The 26,092-nt window shown below is 43.2% G+C and overlaps 2 protein-coding genes across 2 annotated transcripts in view; one reads left to right on the forward strand and one right to left on the reverse strand.

Annotated features, from left to right (window-relative positions):
- The first annotated feature begins 9 nt into the window (after window positions 1-9).
- LOC133964681 (regulator of G-protein signaling 22) lies at window positions 10-17,722 on the forward strand. The gene is given in 23 exon segments (XM_062398907.1): window positions 10-145; window positions 226-254; window positions 355-417; window positions 513-695; window positions 804-889; window positions 1,320-1,529; window positions 1,585-2,343; window positions 2,533-2,694; window positions 2,913-3,099; window positions 3,440-3,562; window positions 3,738-3,839; window positions 4,408-4,602; window positions 5,004-5,096; window positions 5,442-5,626; window positions 5,794-5,956; window positions 13,240-13,404; window positions 14,404-14,472; window positions 14,843-15,001; window positions 15,250-15,429; window positions 15,524-15,700; window positions 15,785-15,937; window positions 16,177-16,276; window positions 16,832-17,722. Coding segments are annotated over 23 exon segments (3,675 nt in total). The 5' UTR covers window positions 10-123; the 3' UTR covers window positions 16,942-17,722.
- The window catches only part of LOC133965264 (intermembrane lipid transfer protein VPS13B-like), a 304,206-nt gene continuing 295,399 nt past the window's right edge, over window positions 17,286-26,092 (reverse strand). The window contains 7 exon segments of the mRNA XM_062399726.1: window positions 17,286-18,127; window positions 18,787-18,867; window positions 18,986-19,154; window positions 21,646-21,748; window positions 23,243-23,419; window positions 24,084-24,254; window positions 24,616-24,792. Of these exon segments, the coding sequence (XP_062255710.1) occupies window positions 17,879-18,127; window positions 18,787-18,867; window positions 18,986-19,154; window positions 21,646-21,748; window positions 23,243-23,419; window positions 24,084-24,254; window positions 24,616-24,792 (1,127 nt within the window). The 3' untranslated portion in view covers window positions 17,286-17,878.

The raw sequence follows: 26,092 nt of genomic DNA on the forward strand, positions 1-26,092 counted from the left end.
GAGGTTGCTGTCTGGCTCAGTGAGGCCTTATGTAGCTTCCCGACCTGACTTTCTGCACCTGTCTCAAACTGCTTTTCAGGCAGTTGTATTTTGAACTAGCTGCTATCTCGTTAGTTGGTGAACATGTGTGGACTAGTTTCAGCAGGTAAGAAAACTAATAAGTTATATGTACTAAATATGTTTGAACAGATGTTAGTTTAACTTACTTTAACCTTTTCTTCAAAGAGTTACCACATCTTAATGCTGACAATTTTGTGAGTATAAGTATTAACGGTTCGGAAGCTCATGATTGTCAATCAGTTTAGATTATTATATTTTGCCTCTTTCAGAGTTAAATGTTTATTTTCTATACAGGTACACACTCTGGCCACTGATGATGTATTAGCTCACTTCTTCAATGATTTCTTAAGTCTGCCGGTAAAGTATAAATGTAATGTATAACTTAATATATATTGTAGTGTTATAGGATATTTTCAATAACACTTAAACCCTTCTTAAACATCTTGTCCCAGTCTTTTCCTGAGGCTGTGCTGTACAACCAGGAGATGCATCTGTTTGAGCTGGTGAGCGGCGCAGCGGAGTTTATCTCCAGAAGAATCATAACCGTTCTGAACCACAGCAAATCCCAGCTTCTGACTGGTGACCCCTCAGTGCTGACCAGAACTCCTCCTTTGGACAACCACTTCACTGTCTCTGTAAGCAGACAGTTATTAATTTAAGTGAAAGTTAATAGCTTGAAGAAGACGAGCAGAGGCATATGCTGTAGCTTTTTAAGGTTGACTGTGTTTCCCTGACCTTGGCAGTATCTGGACAGAAAACAAGGAATCCAGTGGATCATGGAGGAAAGATTGCCACTTTTTCTTCAGAGTGATTGCTACATTGAATACAGGTACTCCACATGCTTTCAGCTTGTGTATGCACCCACCACACATACAGAACAAATGTAGTTTTACCTGCTGGAATGTACATTGTTTTAAATATTTTAATGTTTAAATGATGTTTGACCATAACTTGCTCTATATTTTTACTATCTTGATGTTGAGATATGTCAGTCTCTGACTGTGTCTGACTCCTGATGGATATATTTTGCTACGGTCTCATTGCCTAGATTAAAATAATTCTTATAGTTCTGTTTAAGAACTTTTCTCTAATTTTTTTCGTCCATCTAATCCTTTATCTAATCCTCTATGCATCTATTGAGAGGCCTTATGGCCACATCCCTGTATCCCATGCTGACCTGTATCCTTCAAATGGAAGCAGTGAAGGAGAAATAACAGTCACATTATTGAATCAGTTCAATTTGTTTTGTTTTTTTTCAGACTGGCCAAGTTGTTGTGTCAGTGGGACCCAAACATCTGTATCCAGACAAGGAGGAGCAGCCCAGGTCGAATGCTTCTGTCAGCCACACCAATGTGCTGTGCCGGTCATTTTGACAAAGAAAATAACAATGCACAAAAGTCTTTTACATGCTCACATTCTCTAGAGAACATTTCATCCAAACAAAGTACTTACCTTGTTACCTTCTATCTGTACATATAGAGTTTTCTGCTAGTCATGAAGCTAAAGACTCCTATGATGTCTTTTTTTCCCTTCCCTTTTAGGGTCAATGACAAAGTACAACTTGACGTATCTACCTTCTGACCAGAAGGAAAACATTAATACAAAATGCAAGGAATCATCCAGATGTTTCTCCAGCTGTTCTGAGCCAGAGAACCCATGTACCTTTCCTGCTTTGTTCTCATCATGTTCCTCCTCCTCTTACCTTAAATTTAATAAAACCCAGGAACCCAAGAGCACACAAATAGAGCTGTACCTCAGCCCAGAGATGCAATATCTCAAAGAATCCAGGGGTCAGAGTTTTGAGTCTGTTGAGGCACAGCTGGAGGACCTGGCTGCCAAAATAGTTAAACAAGAACTTTACAATGCCCTGAGCGTTATGACTGATGAGAGCCAGGGAAACATTTCTGACTGTTTCAACAAGTCAGCAGAGCAGACAAACTGCACCAGCAAAGGGGAGAAATTGTGTGAATGTGTTTGCCAACATTCAGCTAACGGAGGCAGAGAGCCACTCGAGGGGATCCAAGCGAAAGTTCAAGAAGACAAGACGGTGAATGCAGTGGAGGAGAAGACAGAATGGGATAAGAGGAATAGGGAGGTGGGGAGTTGGGACAAAGACCAAGGAAATGTCTGTGATATTGGTTGCCATGTTAACTGTTGTCTGGACAACAGACCTGGCTTGGATGAGTTCAGGCAGTTTTTGCAAGGAACGCCTGGAGAGAAACTGATTCATTTCTGGATGGACATAGAAAAACTGAATTCTGTACAGCCAGAGCGGAAGAACAGGTGAACATCAAGCTGGTCTTTTTTCACTGAACAGAAGACCGTGATTGCAATGACTGTGATCATGGTTTGATGCAAAGATCATAACACTATAGATAGCTACTGCAACTCCCATATAAATACAATGTTTATCTTTAAAAAATACAATGAAAACAAAAAGTATAAAATGTGATCCAACGCCCTTTTTTCCAGACACTTGGTCCTGATGAAGGGCCGGTACCTGCTGAGCAGCAGTCCCAGTAGTCTGAACACAGACCTGCTCTCCACACTGGGACTGACCACATCCACCTGCTGGACAGAAGAGAAACTGTGTTCAGTTCAGCCCTGCCTCATTGATGCGCTACTCTACTACTGGTGACTGTCACGGTTCACTGTGTTTAGCTTCCTAATAAAAGTCTGTTTGTGTGTATCTGCCTGTCTGTCTGCCCATATATGTATATGAGGAGACCTTTACCTTAAATGCCCTGTGTGTTATCTCCTTCATCAACTGGTTAAAGCACATATTGTCATGTAGTTCTACCAACGTTCTGTGCTTTATATAGACCATGATCATTTCTTCTTCTTCCCCACAGGGCTCCACGGTTCTGGAAGTCTCAGTCTGCTCAGGAGGACCATGATGACAGCTCCAATACGAGGCTGTGGACAGAGTGGGGGAGAAGGCCTCTGTCAGGCAGACAGCCTCACCATGACTTGTTGACCCTCCCTCTCCTCGCACCTGACAGATCCTTGTCCCGACCCCCCACCACTGTCTATTCACAGGTAGGAACAGTGGGCAGATAGATTCGATAGGACTGAATGAGTGAAAGGTTAAAGTAGTAAGCATTTTGTGAAACGAAGTTCATCATAGTTCATGGCATACTGTTAGTAATTTATCAAACAAAAAATAGCAACCCACTGATGAATTGTTGAAAAACCATTGTCTGCTCAATCAACGATGAAAATAATCTATCAAGTTGTGATCCTAGTTTTAAGATTTTTTTATTATAAATGATAGCACAACATTTCTTCTTACCTCAATCTCAAAGGAAACTTTCAATTAAAAGGTCAAAGCTTGAAGAACAAGAACTGTCCAAATACTTTACTGTTTATATTTCCTCAGTCATATTGTAGCAGAAGTCAATTACTGGGAAGCAGAAGAATGGAGACCATGTTACAGGCTCTCTATGTCGACTCACGCGCCGGCTTGTTCTTCACACACTTCTGTGTTCAAACTGGAAACCAGGTACAACAACAGCTCCTCGATTTTAATGCAGGAATAACATATAAATTCTGTTTGAACCATACTATTCAGCTATGACTGTTCTACATCCAAGATAGTAGATAACATCTCTAAGTCACAGCGGAGAGCAGTTCAAATTGGAATGGTCAGACACTGTGATTTCTTTGTCTCATCTCAGCTGTGGGAGAATTCAGTTTACTTCTGGACCGACCTACAGCACTACCAGGAAATGTTTTACCAGGAGGGTCTGGATCCCTACAGAGTACAGAGGGAGGCACAGGTCAGCACGCACGCACGCACGCACGCACTAATTTCGACAAGATATTAAGTCGGTATCTGCTAATACAAACAGTGTGATGGAGAGCTGCGGTTATATTAGCTTGAACACTGTCACCAGTCTTATAAATTGAAGCGCAACTCAAGTCAATATCTTACGGGGGACTTTAACTATTACCGGAGTCACTTTCAGGTAAGATATCTGTACTTTCACTCAAGTATGGCTTTCAAGTACTTTATACACCACTGCTCTTTAGAGAGATTTAAAACCCCATGAAAACAAGAGAGTTCGATCTCGCCCAGGTCTACGCCAGTCCAGTCATCTAGAACCGCTTTGTGTGGCTACAGCTGGACCGGTGTGGTATGGTCCAGAGTACCTCCCAGTCAAATCTATTTTCCTTCGGTAACTTTAGTCCACCAGAGAAAGGAAGTATGGATGAATTTTCCATGGTATGTCAGCCAACAGGGTTGACATTGATGTGGTGTAAAGTAGTGAGCTAGTGAGTGAATTGAGTATGTGAGCACTGAACAATGATGATGCAAGTGGTGGTGCTGTCCTCTCCTCTCCTCAGCTCCTATACTCCACATATCTGTCAGCCTCTGCCAGGAGGAGCATTGGCGTGGATGAGGAGGTCAGAAGGAAGGTGTACGACCGACTAACGCCGGCTTTTGAGGAGCTGTTTGACGAGGTGGAGGAGAATACACTGAACATCTTGCTGCAGCCATGGACACTGCTGCTCAGCAGGGACAAAGAGTCCTTGAAGAAGGTAGCTATGGTACAGCCACACTTTCATTCACTCTGTACCTAGTGTTTGCTTTTTTTGATGAGCAGTCATTAAAAAACATTTAGTAACACCTCTTGCTCCATGGATGGAGGGCATTTATTTAAATATATAAATATATATATATATATATATTTTTTTTTATGTTCTTTTTTGTCCCACTTATCGTCCAACTCCGCAAAATAACTTATGTATTATGATGAAAAACCAAGAGAGGGGAACATTTCGATATTAGAAAACCGATATTATGCATTTCTGCTTCACAAATTACTTTAAATATCAATTGATGATTCAAATAGTTGAGTCAGTTGATTTCCTTCAGAAGTACATGTTCATTAATCAGCTATTGATTGCAGCTCTAACTGGCTCCATGTCTTTGTGTGCAGGTGCATGTGCAGGAGGAGGTGCACAGGGTTGAAAGTGAGGAGTACAGGGAACTCCAGAGTGTGTATGAGGAGTCAGAGCGTCGACTGAAAGAGGTAGAGTTAGCAACACACTCATGGAATGATGGTGCTAGGCTAACCATAAATAAACATACTCATGTGAACATAGAACAGCTCATATGAACATGAATGTAAAATGGCCTCTTTGCCTTTTGCCTTTGCTTTGTAACAATGAAGATAATCTTTTGCCTCAGGACATTTTTTTACTTGGCATGAGTGGACCATTTACATTGGTGTCATACAGCTGTTCTATAGCTGAAAGGACCCATTTGACATTAGAATGTGTGGAATTGTGTGATTAATGATTTTTATTTTGACCACTTCTTTTTTCTCCCTGTCACTTGCTCTCTGCCTCCTCCTGCTGTACTCTTACATGTACAGCAGTCCAGGTCCATGCCCTCTCTCTCTCCTACTGTTTCTTCTACTTCCTTTTCAAAGGGCCCCAGAGCATTGGACTCTTGGTCCAGAGTGTCTCCAAATTACCAAGGTTACCGTCTGGGTTCCTTACTCCGTCAGCACCATGAGATTGGACACTTCCTGTCTTTCCTTCAGAATCAGAATGCCAGGTCAGCTGTGTGACACATATATTTCTATTATTCAGATTTACAATATCCCCCCACAAAACATATAGATTAGTATACTTTAAAATGTAAAATGTGCATAAAGTATATAGTACAATGCACTGAAGGCTGTGTGAAAATTAACATTGTGTTCTAAATGTATGTCCGCTCAGTATTCATCTGACATGTTGGCTGGATTTGGAGCAGTACAGGAGGACTCCTCAGAAAGACAAGGCTGTCAAGCAAGAGAGGTCGTCACACATTGGAACCAAATACCTCAACAGGAAGTACTTCTTTGGCCCTGAAAGCCCTGCCTCCACAGAACAACAGAATGACGTACGTCACCTCCATAATTTGAAACACAATATGTTCAGTATTATGAGTGTAGGATTTGAATTATTGTTAACATTCTGGGAAAGCAATCCCGAGAGCTGAGAGACACTTGGTACCCAGGACATGACAATCCCAACATTTGATGTGAGCTCCAGCTGAGGCTCAGCGTCCACATGTGATAAACAGAAGTTGCTGAGGCTCTCACTCACACTCTGACATCCTGCACACTCGATGACAGTCCTGACAGCACACTGTCATTGGGGGGCAGGGATAAGACGACATGGTTAGAATTAAAACAAGAGAAATTACTGGAGTGTGTTTTGGATCCCAGGAAGAAGAGGACAATCCGCTAAAGTAACAGTTACAATAAGATTAAATCTCTACTGACATATATAGTCTGAGATTGGGTTTCTGTATCCTAGGGTTACTTCAGGAGGGCATGGTGTATTAAGTTAGGAGGACTAGATAAGACATGTAGCAGGGAAACCTTATTCTCTTTTTCAAGACATTAAAGGTAGCAGCTTAGCTGTATTTGTTACCGTATGCCAGCAAATAGTGTCATGTCATGTGTGTTACAGGGAAAACATTTCCTAAGGCCTACACTAAATTGATTTTAAGCATGATGTTATTCAACTTCATTCAATAATTATATAGAGTAATCATGTTTTCAGATAGTTGCACTAACAGGCAAGCATTTTCCATTCATTATCTAGGCTGACAGCCTGCCATAATCCAGTTTGTCACAGTTATATATTGAACCAAAACTGTTTTTCTCTGTTGCTGTGTACTGTTGTGTGCAGGGCTATTTGCCTCATGCTCGCTCATGCTTTGCACTCTATTACCCATGAAGTTGTTACCCTCCATGCATAATGTCACAGCTCAAGCTGAGCTATCTCTTGGTCGTTTGCATTTGATTGAAGCTGGACTAGCTTGTTTCTTAGTTTTCACACTCTCAATCACAGCAGGCGTGTACAGGAGTTCCCTTGTACTGTTTTCAAATTAGCTGAGCTACTCTATGATTTCTCTATGATACGGTAATTGCAAAATGGGGAACTGTGCCTGGCCCAATAACACATTGACACGCAGACTGGGGGAGCTTGGAGTTGAACTGATTGGTGGACGACCTGCTCTTCCTCCCGATGATGAAGCCTGATTTAATTGTGTTCTCTAAGGAAACATTCACTGTACTTGTTGACATGGATTGAACTCTGCTGCAGTACCTTTATCATTTGTCATCCTCATCTCATAAAATGTCTCATAGCATCATAATCCTTATAGCTGCTTATTTGAATGAAGATGCCAGTTGTAGTGCTTCTAATTCTGTGTGACGGGGTCTTGCTGCTGATCTTGTGTTGGTTTACGTCTGCATGAGCAATATAAAGACTGACAGCTTTACTGCTTTGGCCCTTTACTCCTTCAATCACTCATTCATCCAGTCGCAGACTGGCCCCCTTTCATCTGCTGACTCCTGCTCCAGTGCCATGACTGGTTCTCATTTCTGGAGCCTGCATATGAGTGAGGCAGGCATGCCTGTGTGCGTGCCAAATGAGATGAGAGAAAATATAAATGAAATATAAAAAGGGAGAGATGGCCAGATCGATGATGAAGACAGAAAGCAGACAGGGAAGATGAAGAGAACGCAGCCATTGTGAGAGCACAGCAGGAATAAGAGAGGAGAGCAGTTTTCAGCCGCATTTCTGGGGGGACATTTTTCATGTGTTCTTAGAGTGGTTTTATAGGAATCTTTACATTCACATCAAACACACATGTGTAGCAAAGCGGTAAATGAAAGGTTGCCCACAACGCCACCTGAGGAATTTCACCTCAGGAATAAACTATTGATAATATGTGCAACAGCACAGGTTCGTTGGAATCACTTGGGGCATGAGACGTGTTTAAATCAATAATAAATCAACTTTAATAAACACAAATTCACATCGTCAAAACACAAAACAAACCTAACACTTGAGTTTAAAATAAGTAACTAACTGGACAGGGCTGTGACTTACCACGGCGACGAGAACCAAACAAAAAGGGGAAGGGACTAAAAAAACAAACCACCCGTGACACAGCACACCAAACAAAACGGGTTGGGAAGAAAACTCCCTCCACCAGGAATTGGGTCGCCGCCTCCGGGCCACAGCACCTGACCACAACAAAAATACTATTAAAACAAGTCAAGGGTTAAAACACTTTTGAACAAACAAACAACAAAATAACACATACAAACACAATAAAACTAAGTTAAATGCAACTATAAAATATGGAGGTCCCCCTGGACGTGTTCCCTCCACGTGCCGTGAAGGCGTAGCGTGGAGTATAGATCAAGGGTGTTGGTTCACAAGGACACGGAGCTGGTCAATTCATGAAATAGTTTCTGTGATATTAAAATCAACAATAATAAACCAGAGTTTCAGTAGATGAACCCCAAATTCAAGGGGTGCCAGAACAGCAGGTTCCAGTTCTGTGTACACGGGGCTGCAGGGCAACGATGAGGGGGCAGGACCTCAACCACCGTGTCAGGCCAAGGCGGTGTCTCCGTAACCCGGAGGGAGGGAGATTTGTTAGCCGCCGCTTAGTCCTGTAGCATTAGCCCGCTGGCGCGCGCTACCGCACTCGTCTTCCCTGGTGGAGCGACTCCACGCTGAATGCCAGTCCGGCAATGTGACAAGTCAAGTGTGCCGACCAAGGTCCCGGAACGAAACAACAGCGCCAGGGAGACGCGAGTACGAGTGGGCTGCTGCCTTAAATAGAGGCCGACAGCGCCCCCCTTGACGGGGAGGGCCCATGCAGGCACAGCGCCCCCAGTGGCAGGGAGGGCACCCACATCTGGCCACATTTATCCCCCCCTTTTTGCATCGTCGGCCCGACGATGGCCAGAAAAATAGAATTAACACCAAGGCCTAAAAATGGCCAACTGAGCATTGGACATCGGGCCTAGGGGTATATTGTTTTCCTGAGGTTGTAGGTCAACAGGGCAAGGAAGATGGTGGACATTTGAGTGGTGCCCTGCCGTGGACCGAGCAGATCGGCGCAGGGCCAACTGACCGTGATCTAGCTGCTCGGCTAGGAACCCTAAGGGAGCTGATAGGGAAGGAGGCAAATAAGCAAGAGGTGTTGAGATACTGGGCGTGTTCTCCAATGGGATCAGGACAGGAGGGCTTTCCAGATGCCTGGTACGTGGAACCACCGCAGACTGTGGACAAAGGGTTTCCTGAAACAAAACCCACAAGTCTCCGGCATTAGAGGACTCATCATCCCGTACGGCCAAGGACGGCGGAGAGGGCAGGTTAGATGGAGAATTTGCAACCTCATGCGGGACCACGGCCTTGACCATGTCCCGATGTACGCGTTTAACCTTCTGCGGGTCATTCACAGGGGTAACTGTGTACACTGCTCCATCACCGCAGGGAGCCTTCACAACCTGATGGACCTGGGCATTCCAAAGGTCATGGATTTTATGTCGCCCTCTAACACCGTGGTCCCTCAGGTACACTAATTGGCCTACTGTGAAAGGTAGATCTCGGACCTGCTGATCATGCCGCGATTTTCTTTTACTAGCAGCAGCCAACAACCGTTCACGGGCACCCTCGAAAGCAACTCTGAGTCGAGCTTGGTGTTCGACCACCCAGTCCTGCACCCCGCCAGGTACTGGGTCTTGAACTCGACCCAAAAGGAAGTCCACAGGAAGCAGAGGTTCCTGCCCAAACATTAGAAGGAACGGCGACTCACCAGTGCCCGAATGAGGTGTGGTGTTATAACAAAACAGCACCTGGGAGAGACAGGAGGCCCAATCCCGTTTTCGTGAAACTGGCAGGGTACGAAGAAGGTTATGAAGAGTTCTATTAAACCGCTCGCATTGGCCGTTACCCGCAGGGTGGTATGGGGTAGTACGGGATTTGGTGACCCCGTACAACGAGCAGAGCTGGTGAATCAAAGAACTCTCAAAAGAGGCTAACCTATCTGACACTGCGGGGGCAACTGTATGGGAAGAGACAGTTACTAACGTTGACCTCTCCTCAGTTACTCCTGGAGGCAGGCTGACAACCTGGGCAGCGTTTAAAACGCCCAAACTAGTCCGTGGGTAAAGGAGAATTTCAGTTGTCCCAACGTTGACAACTGGGACATACACTGTACCCCGGACAACCTGAATAAGGCAGGGTGACACTAGCAACCCGGCTGGTAAACCTGACTCAGGTTGCTCAAACAGAGCGCTTTGTCTAGTGAACTGTTCTGGACAGGTACCAGCAACTAGTTTCATCACTCCTCCAGGTATACGCACCGCTTGTTTGCCTCGGACTCTCACAATGCCAGTGTGGCCCCCTGGGGTCTGGGCGTCAGACTGATGGCACTGCTGCAAGGCCGCAATAACAGGAGCAGGTGCCTGTGACACTGAAAGTGAATCAAAAAGAGAAGGCCCAAATTCACCGAAAAGCTCTCGATAGCATTTGCGTATCACGTTCATTCCCAAAATACCAGGGACAGAAGACGCAAAACCACAGGGGTTTTTGACAACAAGAATCCCGCAACGGGGCATCACCTTGCCACATAGTTCCACATCAAGCTCCAGATAGCCTATATATGGAATGGCTAAACCGTTCGCTGCTCGGAGCTGTAGCCAGTGACAAGACTGAAGGCGCTCGTGGCCCCAAGGTGCAAACTGCTCCAGAAAGAAGCTTTCAGTGACGGTGGACACCATGGAACCAGTGTCCACCAGGCATAAAGCAGTGACTCCTCCAATCAATACATTAATGTTTGGACATGCAGAAATTAAGTCAGCACCTACACTTTCCTGTGAGTCTGTGGGCTCCCCAACTGTGCTGTGACTCCGCAGCTCAGTGGGTTTCAGTTTTCCGATCGCCTAGTGAAATGGGACGGTGCGGTGGGGCGTGGGTTCGACCCAGCTGCTGAATTAGCAAGGCGTCGAAATGGAGCCCGCTCACCCTCACAATCCCGAGCAAAATGTCCAGGCTGTTGGCACCTTCTACAGATTAAAGGACCACTATTAAAAGTCTGACCTTGGGAGCGGGGGGCCTGTAGAGAGGCTACGGTCTGGGTGAGCTGGTTAAGCTGCTCCTGTTGATGCTTCATAAGGTCCATCAACTCACTCAACCCTGGCCCCGATGAAGTAACAGGAGGGGCAGTTTGAAAGCGACCCTGCACTCCATATTGAAGACCATAAGCTGATGGCAAGGAGGAGCTACGCCCCCTATCCCCCCCTGGAAGACCTTCCCTCTCCCACCTAATTGCCTCACCACGAAGCTCCAACAAGGTGCCAGTAGGCTGGCGTCTAACCAGTTGCTTGAGTTCCCGGCGAAGGGAGCTATCGAGAACATGCTCCACAAACTGATCCCTGAGGAGGACATCAGAATTAGGCATCCCATCAGGTGCACACTGCTTAACCCGTGCCATTAAGGCCATGAGAGCTAAGGAAAACTCCTGCAACGTCTCTCCTTCGAGTTGGCGTCGAGAAAAGAAAGCCTGTTGTAATGTGACGTACGACTGAGCACAGCCATATAGCTCCTTTAATATAGCAAGAACCTGTACTGGGTCTCGCCGCTCTGCACTAGGGCGAAACTTAATTTCCTCCTTTGCCTCTCCCTCTAAATGATCAAACATAAAAAGGGCCTGGTCAGCAGCAAGAAGATGGCGAGCACGCACACATGCCTGTATCTCCTCTATCCACTCAGTTATTCCTAGGCCTGCCCTGCCATTGAACATGGGACACTTACGGTCTCTAGGAACCACAACCAGTCGCTCTGTGACAGCGGCGGCTATGTTTGGAGCCTGACTTGCTGCAGCAGAGGGAAAGAAAACAGCCTCACCGGGGTCCAACAGAGATGCAGCACGCGCCTGGCGAAGTAGTTTGTTGTCTGCCTTAAGCTGTGACACGGTCTCCCTAAGCTGTTGCATCTCCTCCTCCATGATGAAGTAAAGCTGCACCGAGGCCTGACAAAATGGCTCGTGGAATGAACTCGGACTAAAACACTGCTGTTCTGGCTTTAACACTGAATACACAACACTCAAACTATGAGAGGACGCCCATCAATAAATAGTTAAACACATTTACAGACCTTAAAGTAAAACACGTCTCTGCCCCTTTAGATGTGAAATCCTGCCAGCAATGCCAGAATGTAGCAAAGCGGTAAATGAAAGGTTGCCCACAACGCCACCTGAGGAATTTCACCTCAGGAATAAACTATTGATAATATGTGCAACAGCACAGGTTCGTTGGAATCACTTGGGGCATGAGACGTGTTTAAATCAATAATAAATCAACTTTAATAAACACAAATTCACATCGTCAAAACACAAAACAAACCTAACACTTGAGTTTAAAATAAGTAACTAACTGGACAGGGCTGTGACTTACCACGGCGACGAGAACCAAACAAAAAGGGGAAGGGACTAAAAAAACAAACCACCCGTGACACAGCACACCAAACAAAACGGGTTGGGAAGAAAACTCCCTCCACCAGGAATTGGGTCGCCGCCTCCGGGCCACAGCACCTGACCACAACAAAAATACTATTAAAACAAGTCAAGGGTTAAAACACTTTTGAACAAACAAACAACAAAATAACACATACAAACACAATAAAACTAAGTTAAATGCAACTATAAAATATGGAGGTCCCCCTGGACGTGTTCCCTCCACGTGCCGTGAAGGCGTAGCGTGGAGTATAGATCAAGGGTGTTGGTTCACAAGGACACGGAGCTGGTCAATTCATGAAATAGTTTCTGTGATATTAAAATCAACAATAATAAACCAGAGTTTCAGTAGATGAACCCCAAATTCAAGGGGTGCCAGAACAGCAGGTTCCAGTTCTGTGTACACGGGGCTGCAGGGCAACGATGAGGGGGCAGGACCTCAACCACCGTGTCAGGCCAAGGCGGTGTCTCCGTAACCCGGAGGGAGGGAGATTTGTTAGCCGCCGCTTAGTCCTGTAGCATTAGCCCGCTGGCGCGCGCTACCGCACTCGTCTTCCCTGGTGGAGCGACTCCACGCTGAATGCCAGTCCGGCAATGTGACAAGTCAAGTGTGCCGACCAAGGTCCCGGAACGAAACAACAGCGCCAGGGAGACGCGAGTACGAGTGGGCTGCTGCCTTAAATAGAGGCCGACTGCGCCCCCCTTGACGGGGAGGGCGCATGCAGGCACAGCGCCCCCAGTGGCAGGGAGGGCACCCACATCTGGCCACACATGCAACATCTGCACCTGCTGAGGCTTTGAATGTATTTCTACTGTTTATTTTTCATTGTGTGTGTGTGCGTGTGCGTGCGTAGATATTGTACCTGGCTGGTGGGCTGGAGCGTCTGAAGCTGAAGTGTCTCTCAAACCGGGTTGTTGCAGAGATCCAGGACATCATGAGGAATCACATAGAGAAAAAATGGCTGCCTGAGTTTTTGTCCACCGCAGAGTTTACAGAGCGACAGAGACACAGACCACAGGTAGAACCACCTCTTACCACTTTCAATGTGTACAAGACTGCCAGCTGAAAGGAAACTATTTGGATATTGCTGCCCTGGATAACAGTGATTATTATCCATATTGCGACATTATGACATTTACAAATTGTTAGTGTCAGAACAAAGTCATTTTAGGTGCTTTAATCATAATCATTTTTTGATCCAAACACATACATATTGTTTAGCTATAAATGTTTTTACATCTATTGAAACATCTATTGAATTCAATTCTTTGACATCGCTGTGACCTTATCTTCAGCATCATCTGTAGAAAATCTTTCCATCAACCTTCGACAACATGTCAGAAATGAACTACTTTAATTTGAACATTATCTAATTAGCAAATGTTAGCATGCAAACACATATGATTATGAATGTGTTACAAAGTTAAACAAGGCTATACTGTTGCCACAGCTACTGTCGCATATAAGTATTAGATCCCTGCTGCTGAGAGTGAACAGAGATAAGAAATTAGACACACGTAGGCAGCCCTGCTATTTGAGAAACCACTACATTCTGTCACTATCCAGTCGCACTTTCAGGTGGCCTCATCAAGTGTCAACACAAACACAGCAGATTCTGCTGCTCTGCCTCATTATGCTATCAAAGTTGCCCTGTTTTGTCACACGCATCCTGTTGGTTGACGTAGTTTAGCATTACTCTCAGGAGGAGGAGGAGGAGGAGGAGGAGAGGAGGGGGCAGTGTGGAAAAGATGGTGCAGAGGTGAAGACAAGGACAGAGGAGGTTGGGAGACAGACGTGACAGCAGAGAGAACTTTTTAAGAGGAGGTCAGAAGAACTGAAGACTGGGTTAAGGTTAAAGGTTTAAAAAAATCATCAAGAGCTTCAGTTACTCACAACGCCAAAGAGCAGCGTGCAGTGTAGATCAGAGAGGTTTGAGAGGTATTCAGTGTCCCTGTTAATCTCAGTTTACTCAGCTTCTGACTTTTGACCTATCTGTGTGTGTGTCTACGTATTGTAGCATCAAGAAGCAGGCAGGCTCTCACAGCACGTCCACCACCGACGCGGATCAAGGAGAAAATCCTGGAAGGTAAGAAGAAATCCTCTGGGGAAGCTGGATATTTTGAAAGGAGAGAAAAAAGGCGTTCTCTGGCCAAAAAGCATGTGGGATTTAGTTCATGACTTGGCTTCAAGCTCTTGCTTTGTTAAATACCATTTTGGCCCTGTAACCCAAATTGGATCCAGGATAAATAAGATTAAAGCATCAGCATAACCAACTTTCTTTAAACGTCTTTGAAGTTTCCCACGCAACTATGCAGCCTCCACAGTAGAACTGGGATATTAAACATGAGCATTTCACTTTTTAAGCAGGATATTTACAATGTTTTCGAACTTGTTATAATGTTGACACAATATTTTTTGCATGAATTCTTTAACAATCTCTGTTTCGTGCCCTGCAGGCCAGCAGCTCATGGATGAGTTCCTCCAAAGAGATTCTCCTGTTTCGACAGATCCTACTCAACCCTGTCACTTGTACGCAGTTCCAGCAATTTGTTTCCCTGAAGGGAGACTTCCTGGAGAATGACATGCTCTTTTGGCTCGAGGTCCAGAGGTATAAGGTAAAAAAATAAATGGTGCAATGTACTTGTTGCAGTTTGGATCTAATTCTAATCTGAAGTTTTTGTCACATGGCGTTTTGATTTCTTTCATCTTTCTTTTCTCCCCTATTTTCATTTTCAATTTAAAAACTGCTTTCTTTAACTTTGCACAACCCTCAAATCAGCTGATTAACACATCATTATAGGAGCAGTGGCAATATTAATATTCTACCTTTAATTTCTCCTGTCCCCTCTCCTCCTGTATGAAGGACCTTTGTCACTCTCACAGCGATGAGGCCACCATCCAGCAGAAGATCTCCATCATCATCAACTGTTTCATACACTCGTCCATGACCCCCCCCTTGCAGATAGATATCCCTCCTGAACAGGCCCAGCAAATTCTGGAGAAAGGACGTGAGCTTGGCCCTTACATCTTCAGAGAAGCACAGGTTGTGTGTGTGTGTCAGTCTGTGTCATTGTGTGCCATTGTGTGTGTTCCTTTATGTGTGCTTAATACGAGGTCTCTCTGTTCTGTTTATGTAGATGTCAGTGTTCAGCGAATTGCTGAAGTTTTGGCCCGAATTTCAAGAGCTGTGCAGCAGTGTCGAAGAGGAGCATCTTCTTCCTCTACTGCAGGACAAACGAGTCAAACACAGAGCCAGAGTGCGAAGACAGAGGAGGAAAGTGGAAGAGGAGGAGGATGAGAGGAGGAGAGCTTAGGTGAAGAAAATGTGGTTGTATTTATTCAATATTAACATCTGTGGTAGAAACAAACTCTATTCAACCTGAAATCTTTTTGTACAGGAAGAGTGGAAGACACAAGAATCAAGTTTTAAAGAAGCAGAAGACATGGACAGTGACCCAGCTGATACAGAAGAACCAGAGAGAAGAAGCAGTAGAAGTGTAAGAAGGGAGTGGAGGACACAGAGCAAAGCACTGTCGTCGGCCACTCAGCCGGTGAGGAGCAGTCTGATGTTCATTTCTAGGAAACATTGTAAAGATGTAGCTGAAGATGGGTCTGTGTGAACAAAGGAAATGAAACGATTTAATTTGGTAAACATCTGAAAAAATTAAGATAAACTGAATTACAGCATGTCGTCTGACCAAGGCTTCCTCAGTTCCAAACAGAGAAACGCAATCCTCCATCTGAACTGAACCGTTTTACAATCATTAGATGTGATTTGATTGTTTCTCAGCTGTCCTGGTCCTACTCCAAATACGTGGCAGCTCTGAATAGAGAGGAGGTGCTGCTGAGGAGGAAGAGTCAGCTGGAAGCTTCATTTGCCACAGCCTCAGGTAAACACACAGATACACACACAGAGATACACGAACATGCACACAAACTTCTAGGAAAGTAAGTAGTTAGGGTGAATTCTGGAAACCATAACACTGAAGTGACAGTTTGTTGTTCCCATGCTAAGATTCAAGCTTTATTTCCAAGGCTCTGATATGAATCAACACAAGGAAGTCAAAGCTTTGTTAAACCGACCCCCTCCCCACACATCAGGATTGTCTCATTATCTGGCCAAATCAGTCACTTCAGCCTGTTCATTAAATGTCAATGTTCTCTGCAGGACTTATTAGGAGTCCACATTGCATGAACATGTAAATGAAGCGTGGCATAACGCAGGACATAGTTCCAGTCCAATGAAGCAAAGTGCAAATTGTGTTTTAATAGGGAGTTACAGATGAGAAATCCTAGAATCAAAGATAGAGATCATCACTTCGTACAGGAGGTCTTTTAAGGTCAAAATTCTCTGATGCATGAATAAAAACTTGTATGTCTCTCCAGGGACTGAATGAGCTGCTGCTTAACACCCAGTGATTTGTGTCTTCCGGTCTCCCCTGCAGACTCCTCCTGCTGCAGCGTCAGGTCAGCAGACAGTCAGCTCAGCCACAGACGGTCACACCGCTTCTCCAGTGCAGAGAGTACAAAGTGTAATAGATATAACAGTAAGTAAATGGTGCTTCTTCAATGGCTTCACACAACATTCTGCCTCCAAAACAAGGGTCCCTCTCATGTTGACTGCAGGAGGCGTGAGCAATGAAACCAAAGTGTAAGAATGGCCTCCGACACAGACCGAGGCTGTTATCGGAGCATATGAGTGAAAACTGATCTCCTACTTGAAATCTGAGGTTGGGTTCACCAATGATGTAAGAATGTTTCAAAGCTAGTGTAACAAACACCCACTGACTCTTTAACCTCCGTTTAACTGCTGGGGTTTGAAAATTAATGATTGTCTGATGGAAATCTATACTGGCACAAATATTTATGTTCATTCAATAATAGAATCACACTTAATAATATGTTGAATAATTTTTAATAAAACTTTCTATATTAATATACATTTATATACATTGAACACAATAGACTTAATTAACACTCAAAAGTGCACAATATCATGTTGGCATCAATGTAAGGTTACAAACAAAAATGTTTAACAATTATGTCACATCTATAAAAACATTTTGGTTGACAGCTGGATTCTTGAGCTTCCATCAAGATGTAAATAATATTGTACTTGTACATGAGACAGTAAACACCAAGACCTTATTTTGTAGAGTGAACAAGAGAGTTTAGATAGAAAGGAAACAGATTGATGTCTCTATCTGCAACACTGAAGAGGTTTCACAGCGACTGAACAAGTCCTTGGTTTAATTTGACACATATACTTGTTTAGTGTTGGCTACAGTCAAAATGTCTGAGCAAAAAAGAATGTTGTAACTTATGTCACTTTGATTTACAAAAATGTTACTTTAACTCAACAGCTATGTTTGCATAAATACATTTTTCAGAGCCAAAGTAGTGTGTATCCAAAAATATTTAAGGCTGAATTTAAGTTGAACCAAAGGTCTTATCTAATATAGAATTTCAGAAAGCCCCTGACTGAATGTGTATCAGTGAAATCCAATGTGCAAGGCTTTATTCTTTACCATGTGGAACTTGCTGACAAACACCTTGGTGAAGGCAGGATCCACCAGGTAGCGGTAAGACTTGGTGACAGTGGGCAGTGGCTCAGCCAGTGTCACTGGCGGCTGCAGCAGGAGAGAGGCAGTGGAGGGGGAGAGGAACTGGGAGGCTCTTGTCACGTAATCCACCAGCCGCTGATACTGCTGCTCTGACAGACGCTCACGAACACCGTCCCCCTTGGGGAGGACACAAACAGGAACACTGTTACACTGGGACTAATACAGTTCATTCTGCTGCATAAGGTGTCCTATTGTATACCATCAAGGACAGTGGTTGCCTTGAAAACATATTTTAAGGAAACAAACATCAGAGCTGTCGATTTAATGTAATGACAGAGAAACTGGTGAAAAGAGCTGTTCCACCAACATGTAGAAAAGATTTGTATCAGTGACAGACCTTGTTACTAAAGATTTTTCTGACCCCTTTACACTAACATGACCCAAAACTGCATAGGGAAATATGTTGGTCTTCAGACCCATTTCTGTATTAGTAATCACTATAGCAAAAATTAGGAATAAATACTAAAGCATAAAATAAAGTTAACTGAAATAAAATTTAGAAAACCGCTCTATCTCACAATGTCAAAGAAAGTGAAAGAAATTCCTGGATCCACACCAAAATGTGAGCTTGGCTCACAGACATGCCCACCCCTTCACAGAATCACATGGAAAGTGACTTTTGTGTAGTCCTGCTAACAATTACATGCAGATGAAAACATAACCTCTATGGCAGAGGTAAAAATAAAATCAAAGCATACCTTGTTTCTGAAAAATATTGAAAATACTTGGTACATAATGTACTGACATATCTATATTATTGTTACTTTCTGCCTCACCTCTGTGTCACTTGTGACTGTCTGCTGTTGTAAAGTGAGGATGAGCTGGCCTTCCTGTCCTCGCTCCTGCTGACACTCCACCTGCAGACAACAGGACATTCAACACCCACACTGCCAAAGAAACCTTCGGTGGACTGTCACAGGAACTGTTGTTGAATGTGGACAGGAGATTTATGATGTGCTTACGACCATCAGTTACCTCTGTGATGGGGAAAGCCTGCTGCTGTGTGTCCTCACTGAGACTGACCACAAACAGCACCTCAGAGGTGAGCAGCAGACAGCCGGCGTGCTCCTGACCTGAGCCACTCACGATGGTCACTTCCAGGGCCATGTGGAGCTCCGGTCGCCCTAGAGACTGAAGCATCTTCCTGTAGGCACAAGAGAACAAGCAGAGATTGATGTACATTAAAAACAAGTTATGACATAACTGGAAATATGGTTAAATATGAAAAATGTAATGTTTAATTACCCGGACACTGTAGGGAATAATCACATCCATATTACCCCACCATTTTGAATGGCTAAAGTGTGTACATATAACTGCACATATAGTAGGGCAGACCTCCTAACTTCTGACACACACTTTCCATGTAAACACAAGTGTCAGACTAACATTACCCACAGATACAAGTTACCGTGTGTGTGCATACATCCTGTAATTTACATTTTTAGCATTTTCTCTGCATGGTTCCTATTACACATGCATGTGTAATAGGAAGGAGGAACTGAAGTGTTCACTCATGTTCCTCTGACACTTTGTTTACTTTGGGGGGCAGGTGTATTGTAGAGCAGAGGTTTAAGCGGCTACAGTAGTGACAGTTTGGTTCTGCTCTGTGTTGCTCTGCTCTAACTGCCTGACCCCTCTGGTGTGTAGGCAACTTGCAGAAGTAAAAATAACTGATGGACGCCTGATGGAAACCAGTTTGACTGCAATGCAGCATGAATGAAACCACAGGGGAGCATTCATTGTTCATCTTCCTCTAACGTTAGTGCAACATATCGCTAACTCCTCAGGTGATGAAAACTAAAGTGAAATGTCCACAACGATGGGCAGTATTTATGATACATGTATTTGAAATATAAAATAGTATTTTTAGGTAAGAAATGCTGGAAAATAGTTTTTGTGAGACGTGTACGTGATAATTTCATAAAAATGTAAATTGATGAATGCAGCCTCTGATTGGCGTTTACTCAGTTGATGTTCAGAAAATTGATGATCCAGCATGAAGCGAGACCCAAAGAAGAAGCTCAAGGTGAGAAATGTGTTGGTTGCCAGCTCTCCATCCATTTTTTTTGCATAAATTCTCAACAGTTCCTGTTAGGTTTGGTGTTTCTTTGAGTATCCTAGGCTGAATAATATTGAACAAATACCATTTAACCCAAGAAACATTAGCAGCCCTCACAATTGATGTTACCTTGCACTTTCAGCCTGTATCTTAAGTTTTTGTCAGCTGTGCACGGGAGAAGAACTATACAGAGTCTCAGAGTTGTTGTATAACATTACTCTATAATGCAAAGAGATGGTTTAAATTAGTAAATGCACACATTTTTTTGTGTCTAATCGTGATAAGCAATGTTTTACTGCAAAGCCTTGGAAAACAACAGGTTGTTATCCCAGCCACCACTGGCATTTGTTGTAGCTCACAACTTCTCTAAGTCAAAGTGTGTAACTTACTGTCAGCTGTTTTGTGTTTAGTGAGAATATTTCTGAAATAACAGTGCTATTGAACAATTGAATTGTTATTTTTACATTGATTGATTAATTAATTAGTTAGAAAATTGTTTCTTTGGATAAGGTGCTATCAGTTGTCTTATTAGTAATGACTTGTTTGTCATTGCTGACAGTGCTACTAGTGCGAGGTCGGTCCTTACCAAACAGGTACTTTAGGTCAGACTATTTGAACTATGTGTTGAATGGTTGCATGTCAGATTTATGGCATGCCTCATTTAACTGTTGCTTTAAAAAATGTTCCACTTATTCAACTGAGTCAGTGTGCTGCTGAAGAGATAGATCAAACAGGCTGATAAATATATGGAAGTAGTATTTTAAAAATACAATAATACAGGTGTTTATTTTGAAACATTTAATATAAGTGTATTCTGTATACTATTTCAAAATACATTAGGATGTATCTTTTTCCATCCCTGAATGTCCGGAATAAATATTGAAATTATGATTTTTTGCAGTTGGCATTAGCAGACTGCTACTACAAGCTAATGTTTGATAACTATGGAAACCAAACTTCAGAAAAAACATTTTAAAATAGCACAAATGCACTTACTAGGGCTCCTGATCACCTTCTGCACACACTGGCCTCATACATGTGTATGATTACATTGAGTGTTTCACTGTAATCTTGGAATCAGTGGAACACTCAGATCTGATGCAGGGCTGGAGATGATTTACTCCACAGTACCCAAACATGTGTCCTCTGTAAACTGAGTCTCTCCAAAACATTACAACTCACACAGAGAGGTGTTCCTCCTCCATCTGAGGGCACAGGCAATGATCTCTGGATAAACTCATAATTAAATTACTAGCACAATTTTTATCTGGCGGCTTCGGCAGAGTGCTTATAAAAACCTTTTACCATGGCTCAATGAGAACAAAGCAGAGCAGGCTGGCTACCATGTGTAGGATCAAGGTCAAATATCTTTTCAGGCTTTTTTGTGGGGAGAAAGTGGGTAATAAACTCTCCAAGGTTATTTTAAACACAACAGCAAAAATGATGAGAGTTGGAACAGCAGGTTCTGGAGAGAGTCCAACACAAGTAAAGGTAAAACCACATGTTGCATTTCTAGAAGAAGAGCTGAACGAAATTTAAGGAGGAGCCTTCAGGATTAATGACTGGGGCTTACCAGACATATTTAAGGTGGCTGTTTGGGGCTTGAGCCGAATTCTCCTCTACAGGCAGGTAGAGTTGTTTTGGAAGCTGCCACAGTCCTGCTCCATGAAGGATCCCTGTCAGAAGAGACACAAAGACAACAGGCAGCATCAGTGTAACAGAAGGGTGCCTTATGTTCTCTGTCTGACAGTGGAGTGGATTGTGCGCATCCCTTTGGTTACAACATCAAATTGATAAGGGGACGGATGTGGCTCGGGAGTGAGAGCGGGTCGTCCACTAATCAGAAGATCTGCGATCAGATCCCTGCCCTCACATCCCTCGTGCTGCAGTTGTCCTTTGACAAGATACCCCAAATTGCCTCTGATGGCTGGGCCGGAGTGTATGGTTGATGTATGATAGACAAGTGCTGCTCATGGATGCACTTTATGAGGGTGTGTAGAAAAGCACTAAATAAATACTGACCATTTACCATTTTATAAAACAGACCCTTATAACTTAAAGTTTACTATGGGCTAATAAATTAGACAAAACTCCATACTCATACTTCAGAGTGAGGTCATAACCCTTGTGTAGCAGCGAGCCAATGAAGTCATCAAACAGTTAAACAGAGTTGTAAAGACCTCAGTAGGTCCCAGTAATGATGTCAGCGCAGTGATACTCTGCAGCACTGTTTAGCTCTGAGTCAGTGTGAGGAAGTATGTGTGTCGATATATCCATTTCATAAGAGAGGATGGATAGTAATAGAATTACTCCACAAACAAATACATTATTCTGTATAATTATAATCTATATCACTGGTATATTGACCTGGGCTGTTAGAGTGAGTTCTACCGATGCAGTGAGCAAATGCACAAGTTTGTGTTGGTACTGTGTGATCTCAGAGGATTAGATAGATGACGGTCAGGTCCTCAGGGAGTCACAGCACTTATAGGAAGCTGCCAAGCCTGTTGGAGTAGACTTGTTAGCACTTACCAACACAACCCTCTGATCCACTTCTCAACCCCTACCCGCATCTTCTGCCCGTAATAAAATACTCACTCCAGGGGCCTTAACTTCTCATATTTGGATCATAGGGTAGAGGGGTTGTCTTCGATCAGAGGGTCGGCGGTACCCAATTTCCATGCCTAAGTGTTCTCGGGCAAGATACTGAACCCCAAATTGCCTCTGATGGCTGTATGAATGTGTTTGTGAATGGGTGAATGGCAAAAAGCTGCTTTGAGTGGTCATCAAGACTAGAAAAGCTCTATATTAATAAAGACCATTTAGCATAATTGAATTTGTTGGTTCATGTATGATTAGCCACACGGCTAATTGACTGTAGGGCTGGCCTGATACACATGTGACTTCTCTCTGGGTCTGAGAGGACGGAAGGGAGATGTTGTGCTTTCCATTTCAAATTTACTGACACACTAACTCTAATTCACTTGTGCGGTTATTCGACTATTGTGACTGAGCTCTTGGTATCCAGAATGAGTTCATCATAGTTTGTGTTGATCATGATGAGAATTGCTGCCTAATGTAACCTACAGTACTAAAGCAGCTCTATAAAGAAAAAAAACGCAATGACGTTTTTTCAACATGGACTTATCTTTGGCACATCCTGAACTCACCGTATCCAGTTTGAGACACCAGCTCAGCAGCTCCGCCGATGGGTTTGGTGAAAACACCCACAATGCCTTTCCCCACTCCAGAGATTACGCCTTTGGCTTTGCTACCAGCTGAGCTCTGCATATCCCAGCTCCTCTGGAAGTTCTGCATTGGCTGGTCAACAATGCCTGCTATCGCTCCTGCAAAATATTAAAAAAAAAAGTCTTGGTAGTTTGTTTGTATGATGTGCCGTGTTAATAAATTGAAATAAAATATTCACAGTGAAAATATGCAGGTTGTACAGATGAATTTAAAACACCTTTAACAAAGGGGAAAGACATTTTCAGATTTTCAGAGAGATGGTGGGTCTCACTCCAAAGGATCAGAGGAATTCCGAAATACTTATTCCCTCCAGAAAAGGCCTGACCATTCATGCTTTGAATGACAAATTATAATCCACTGTAACCTAAAGATCCGAACAGCTGCTTGGTTTCGATGATCTGACATTTCTATAAAGTTTTACTGCCCTCTGGGCGTTTATTGAGTCCCTGCTGTGCTGTCTCCACTGCTCCCTCTCAAAGCTCTTTGTATTGTGCAAACCACTGTATGTGTGTGTGTGTGCAAATATAAGTGGGCAGAGAACGTGCTTGATTTACTGCCTAGTATAGTAAGTATTTCTTGAAATTAATTTATTACTTGTAATGTAACTTAAAGACAATGCAACATAGTGCTCACATTTGTTTGAATTTTCAAAAACCAGGACTACAAAATTGTATTATTGTCAAACCACTTATTTGATGCCACTGAAAAAACAACTAATAGTGTGAGGTATACAAGTGAGTGGGTCAGTGTATGTACACCTACCTAACAAGCTAATACCGAGTCGTGACAGCCCCTGCCTCAGTCCGTCCCCAAGACTCTCTGGCAGCTGTCGCCTCCACTCCTCCTGCCTGGTGTAGTGCTCCTCATCCAGAGACAGCCGGTCCATGTTCCTGGCCAGACTTGTGGCTAAGTTAGTGATGGACGTCAACGTACCTGAACACAATGGTGCCACGTTCACATTCAATGTTCACAGTTTGCAAATGACATCATGAGATCTGATGGTTAGTGATAGAGCCTCACAATATTCAATCAGAGATTAAAATTGCTTTAGTATATGACGTATATGTACTTATTTCTTCATGAATCAGTGTCACCTTTCCCTCAGGCGTGTTCCTGCGCTGAGATATGTATTTTCTTCACTTTCATTATTTAATTCATTACACAGCTCAAAGTTTTTTCTAACAAACCTGCTATATCGGCATGATAGCAATATAAATTCAATATAAATAAAAACTGTTTATCATTTATTTATTATTAAGTAATTTTTAACTCTAAGACTGAACATTTGTGTTACCTTTTGAGATATGTTTGACGAAAGAGGTGGTCCCTCTGGACACCCCACTGACAAAGGCTCCAGGTCCTCGGGTCAGACCCTCATAAGGCAGACGGAAGAAGTCTGACACGCCGTTACCGATACTCCGCACCAGGCTAGCAGGACTGCCGAGGATCTCCAAAGACCCCACCACCCAACCTGATGAAAGACACAGGATGTCAGATGGGTACAATTGTGAATAATTATGTACATATGCTGGAACATTAAACTGTACTGTTTGATAGTGTATAATCAGTCAATTGCTGGGAGCTTTGTTTTATATAAATGTATCAGTAGTTTCAGAAATATTTCTTCAACCTCCTGGCATCTAGGAACAAGGAATTTATAAACTATTCTGGAGTGTGTTGGATCGCCATTTCCTCAATGCTATGAGACGTTTCAGCCAGCAGTGTCTTCTTTCCCTTTTGGTGTTAGCTGGAGAAACTCACTCAGTTAAGCTTCACAAGAAAAAGTTTGACTGGAAGAAAATATTTCAATAAATCAACTTTAACTGTATTGTTGTTGGAGGTAGCCATGTATAACATAATGTATAATCCCACAGTATTCTTTTGTGGTCCTGAAATTAATTTGCCTTACACAGAAATAAAAAGACAATACATATGGAACATTTACTCTGAGAGGAACATTGAACATACAAGCCCCTTGAGTAGAGTCACTTTCATTATCTTCTATGTGACAAAAACAGCTTTACGAGCAAATGCATTTACAGAATTTACAGAATAATGCACAAGTCTTTGACATTATGTTTCACACTGTATTAAATGTATTTCTTCAGAACTCAAACATTTACAAACACACAGACACACAAACTTGTGCAAACAGACGCACAGTTTGACACAGTTAGATTTATAGTCTCCTACAATCTCATTTCTCTCATTCATCCACTGAGCCTCCTGCAGATGGCAAAGCTCATGGATATTTATGCACTGACAATTGCATCACAAAAATCAAATAGCCATTTCTCAATGCTCTGATCTTATTCTCTGTCAATTTGCTTTTGAGTGATGGACTCTAATGATAGGTAACAAACTCCAGTGGAGCCAAGTGGTCTTTTCTGCTTTACAAAGTCTCCCAGTTGTGGTTTTTGTAAAGCATGAAGTCCTGACAGGAGCTGATGTTTACAGGGCTGAGTCATGCTTTTAAACACACACACATGCATATACTGGAGTTTATGCCTTTCAATATCCATATGTCTATTCTTTGCATGTGCAGACTGGGGATTTACGCCTGTGGGTGTATGCATGATTGTAGTACCATACATTCTAAAGCTAATCAGGCCCAGAATGCATTGCTTCCAGGTCCGTCTCTCCGTGATGACTCAGGAAGAGGAGAACGTGGTAAGGTGAGGTGTTGAAATACGAGCAGAAATGAGGGCTTTAATGAGAGACAGCAGGAAGGAAGCATCTGGCCAGAACGGTGATTTCTGATGTGGGAATGT

Source organism: Platichthys flesus, chromosome 11, assembly GCF_949316205.1.
Source record: "Platichthys flesus chromosome 11, fPlaFle2.1, whole genome shotgun sequence".
Lineage (NCBI taxonomy): Eukaryota > Metazoa > Chordata > Actinopteri > Pleuronectiformes > Pleuronectidae > Platichthys > Platichthys flesus.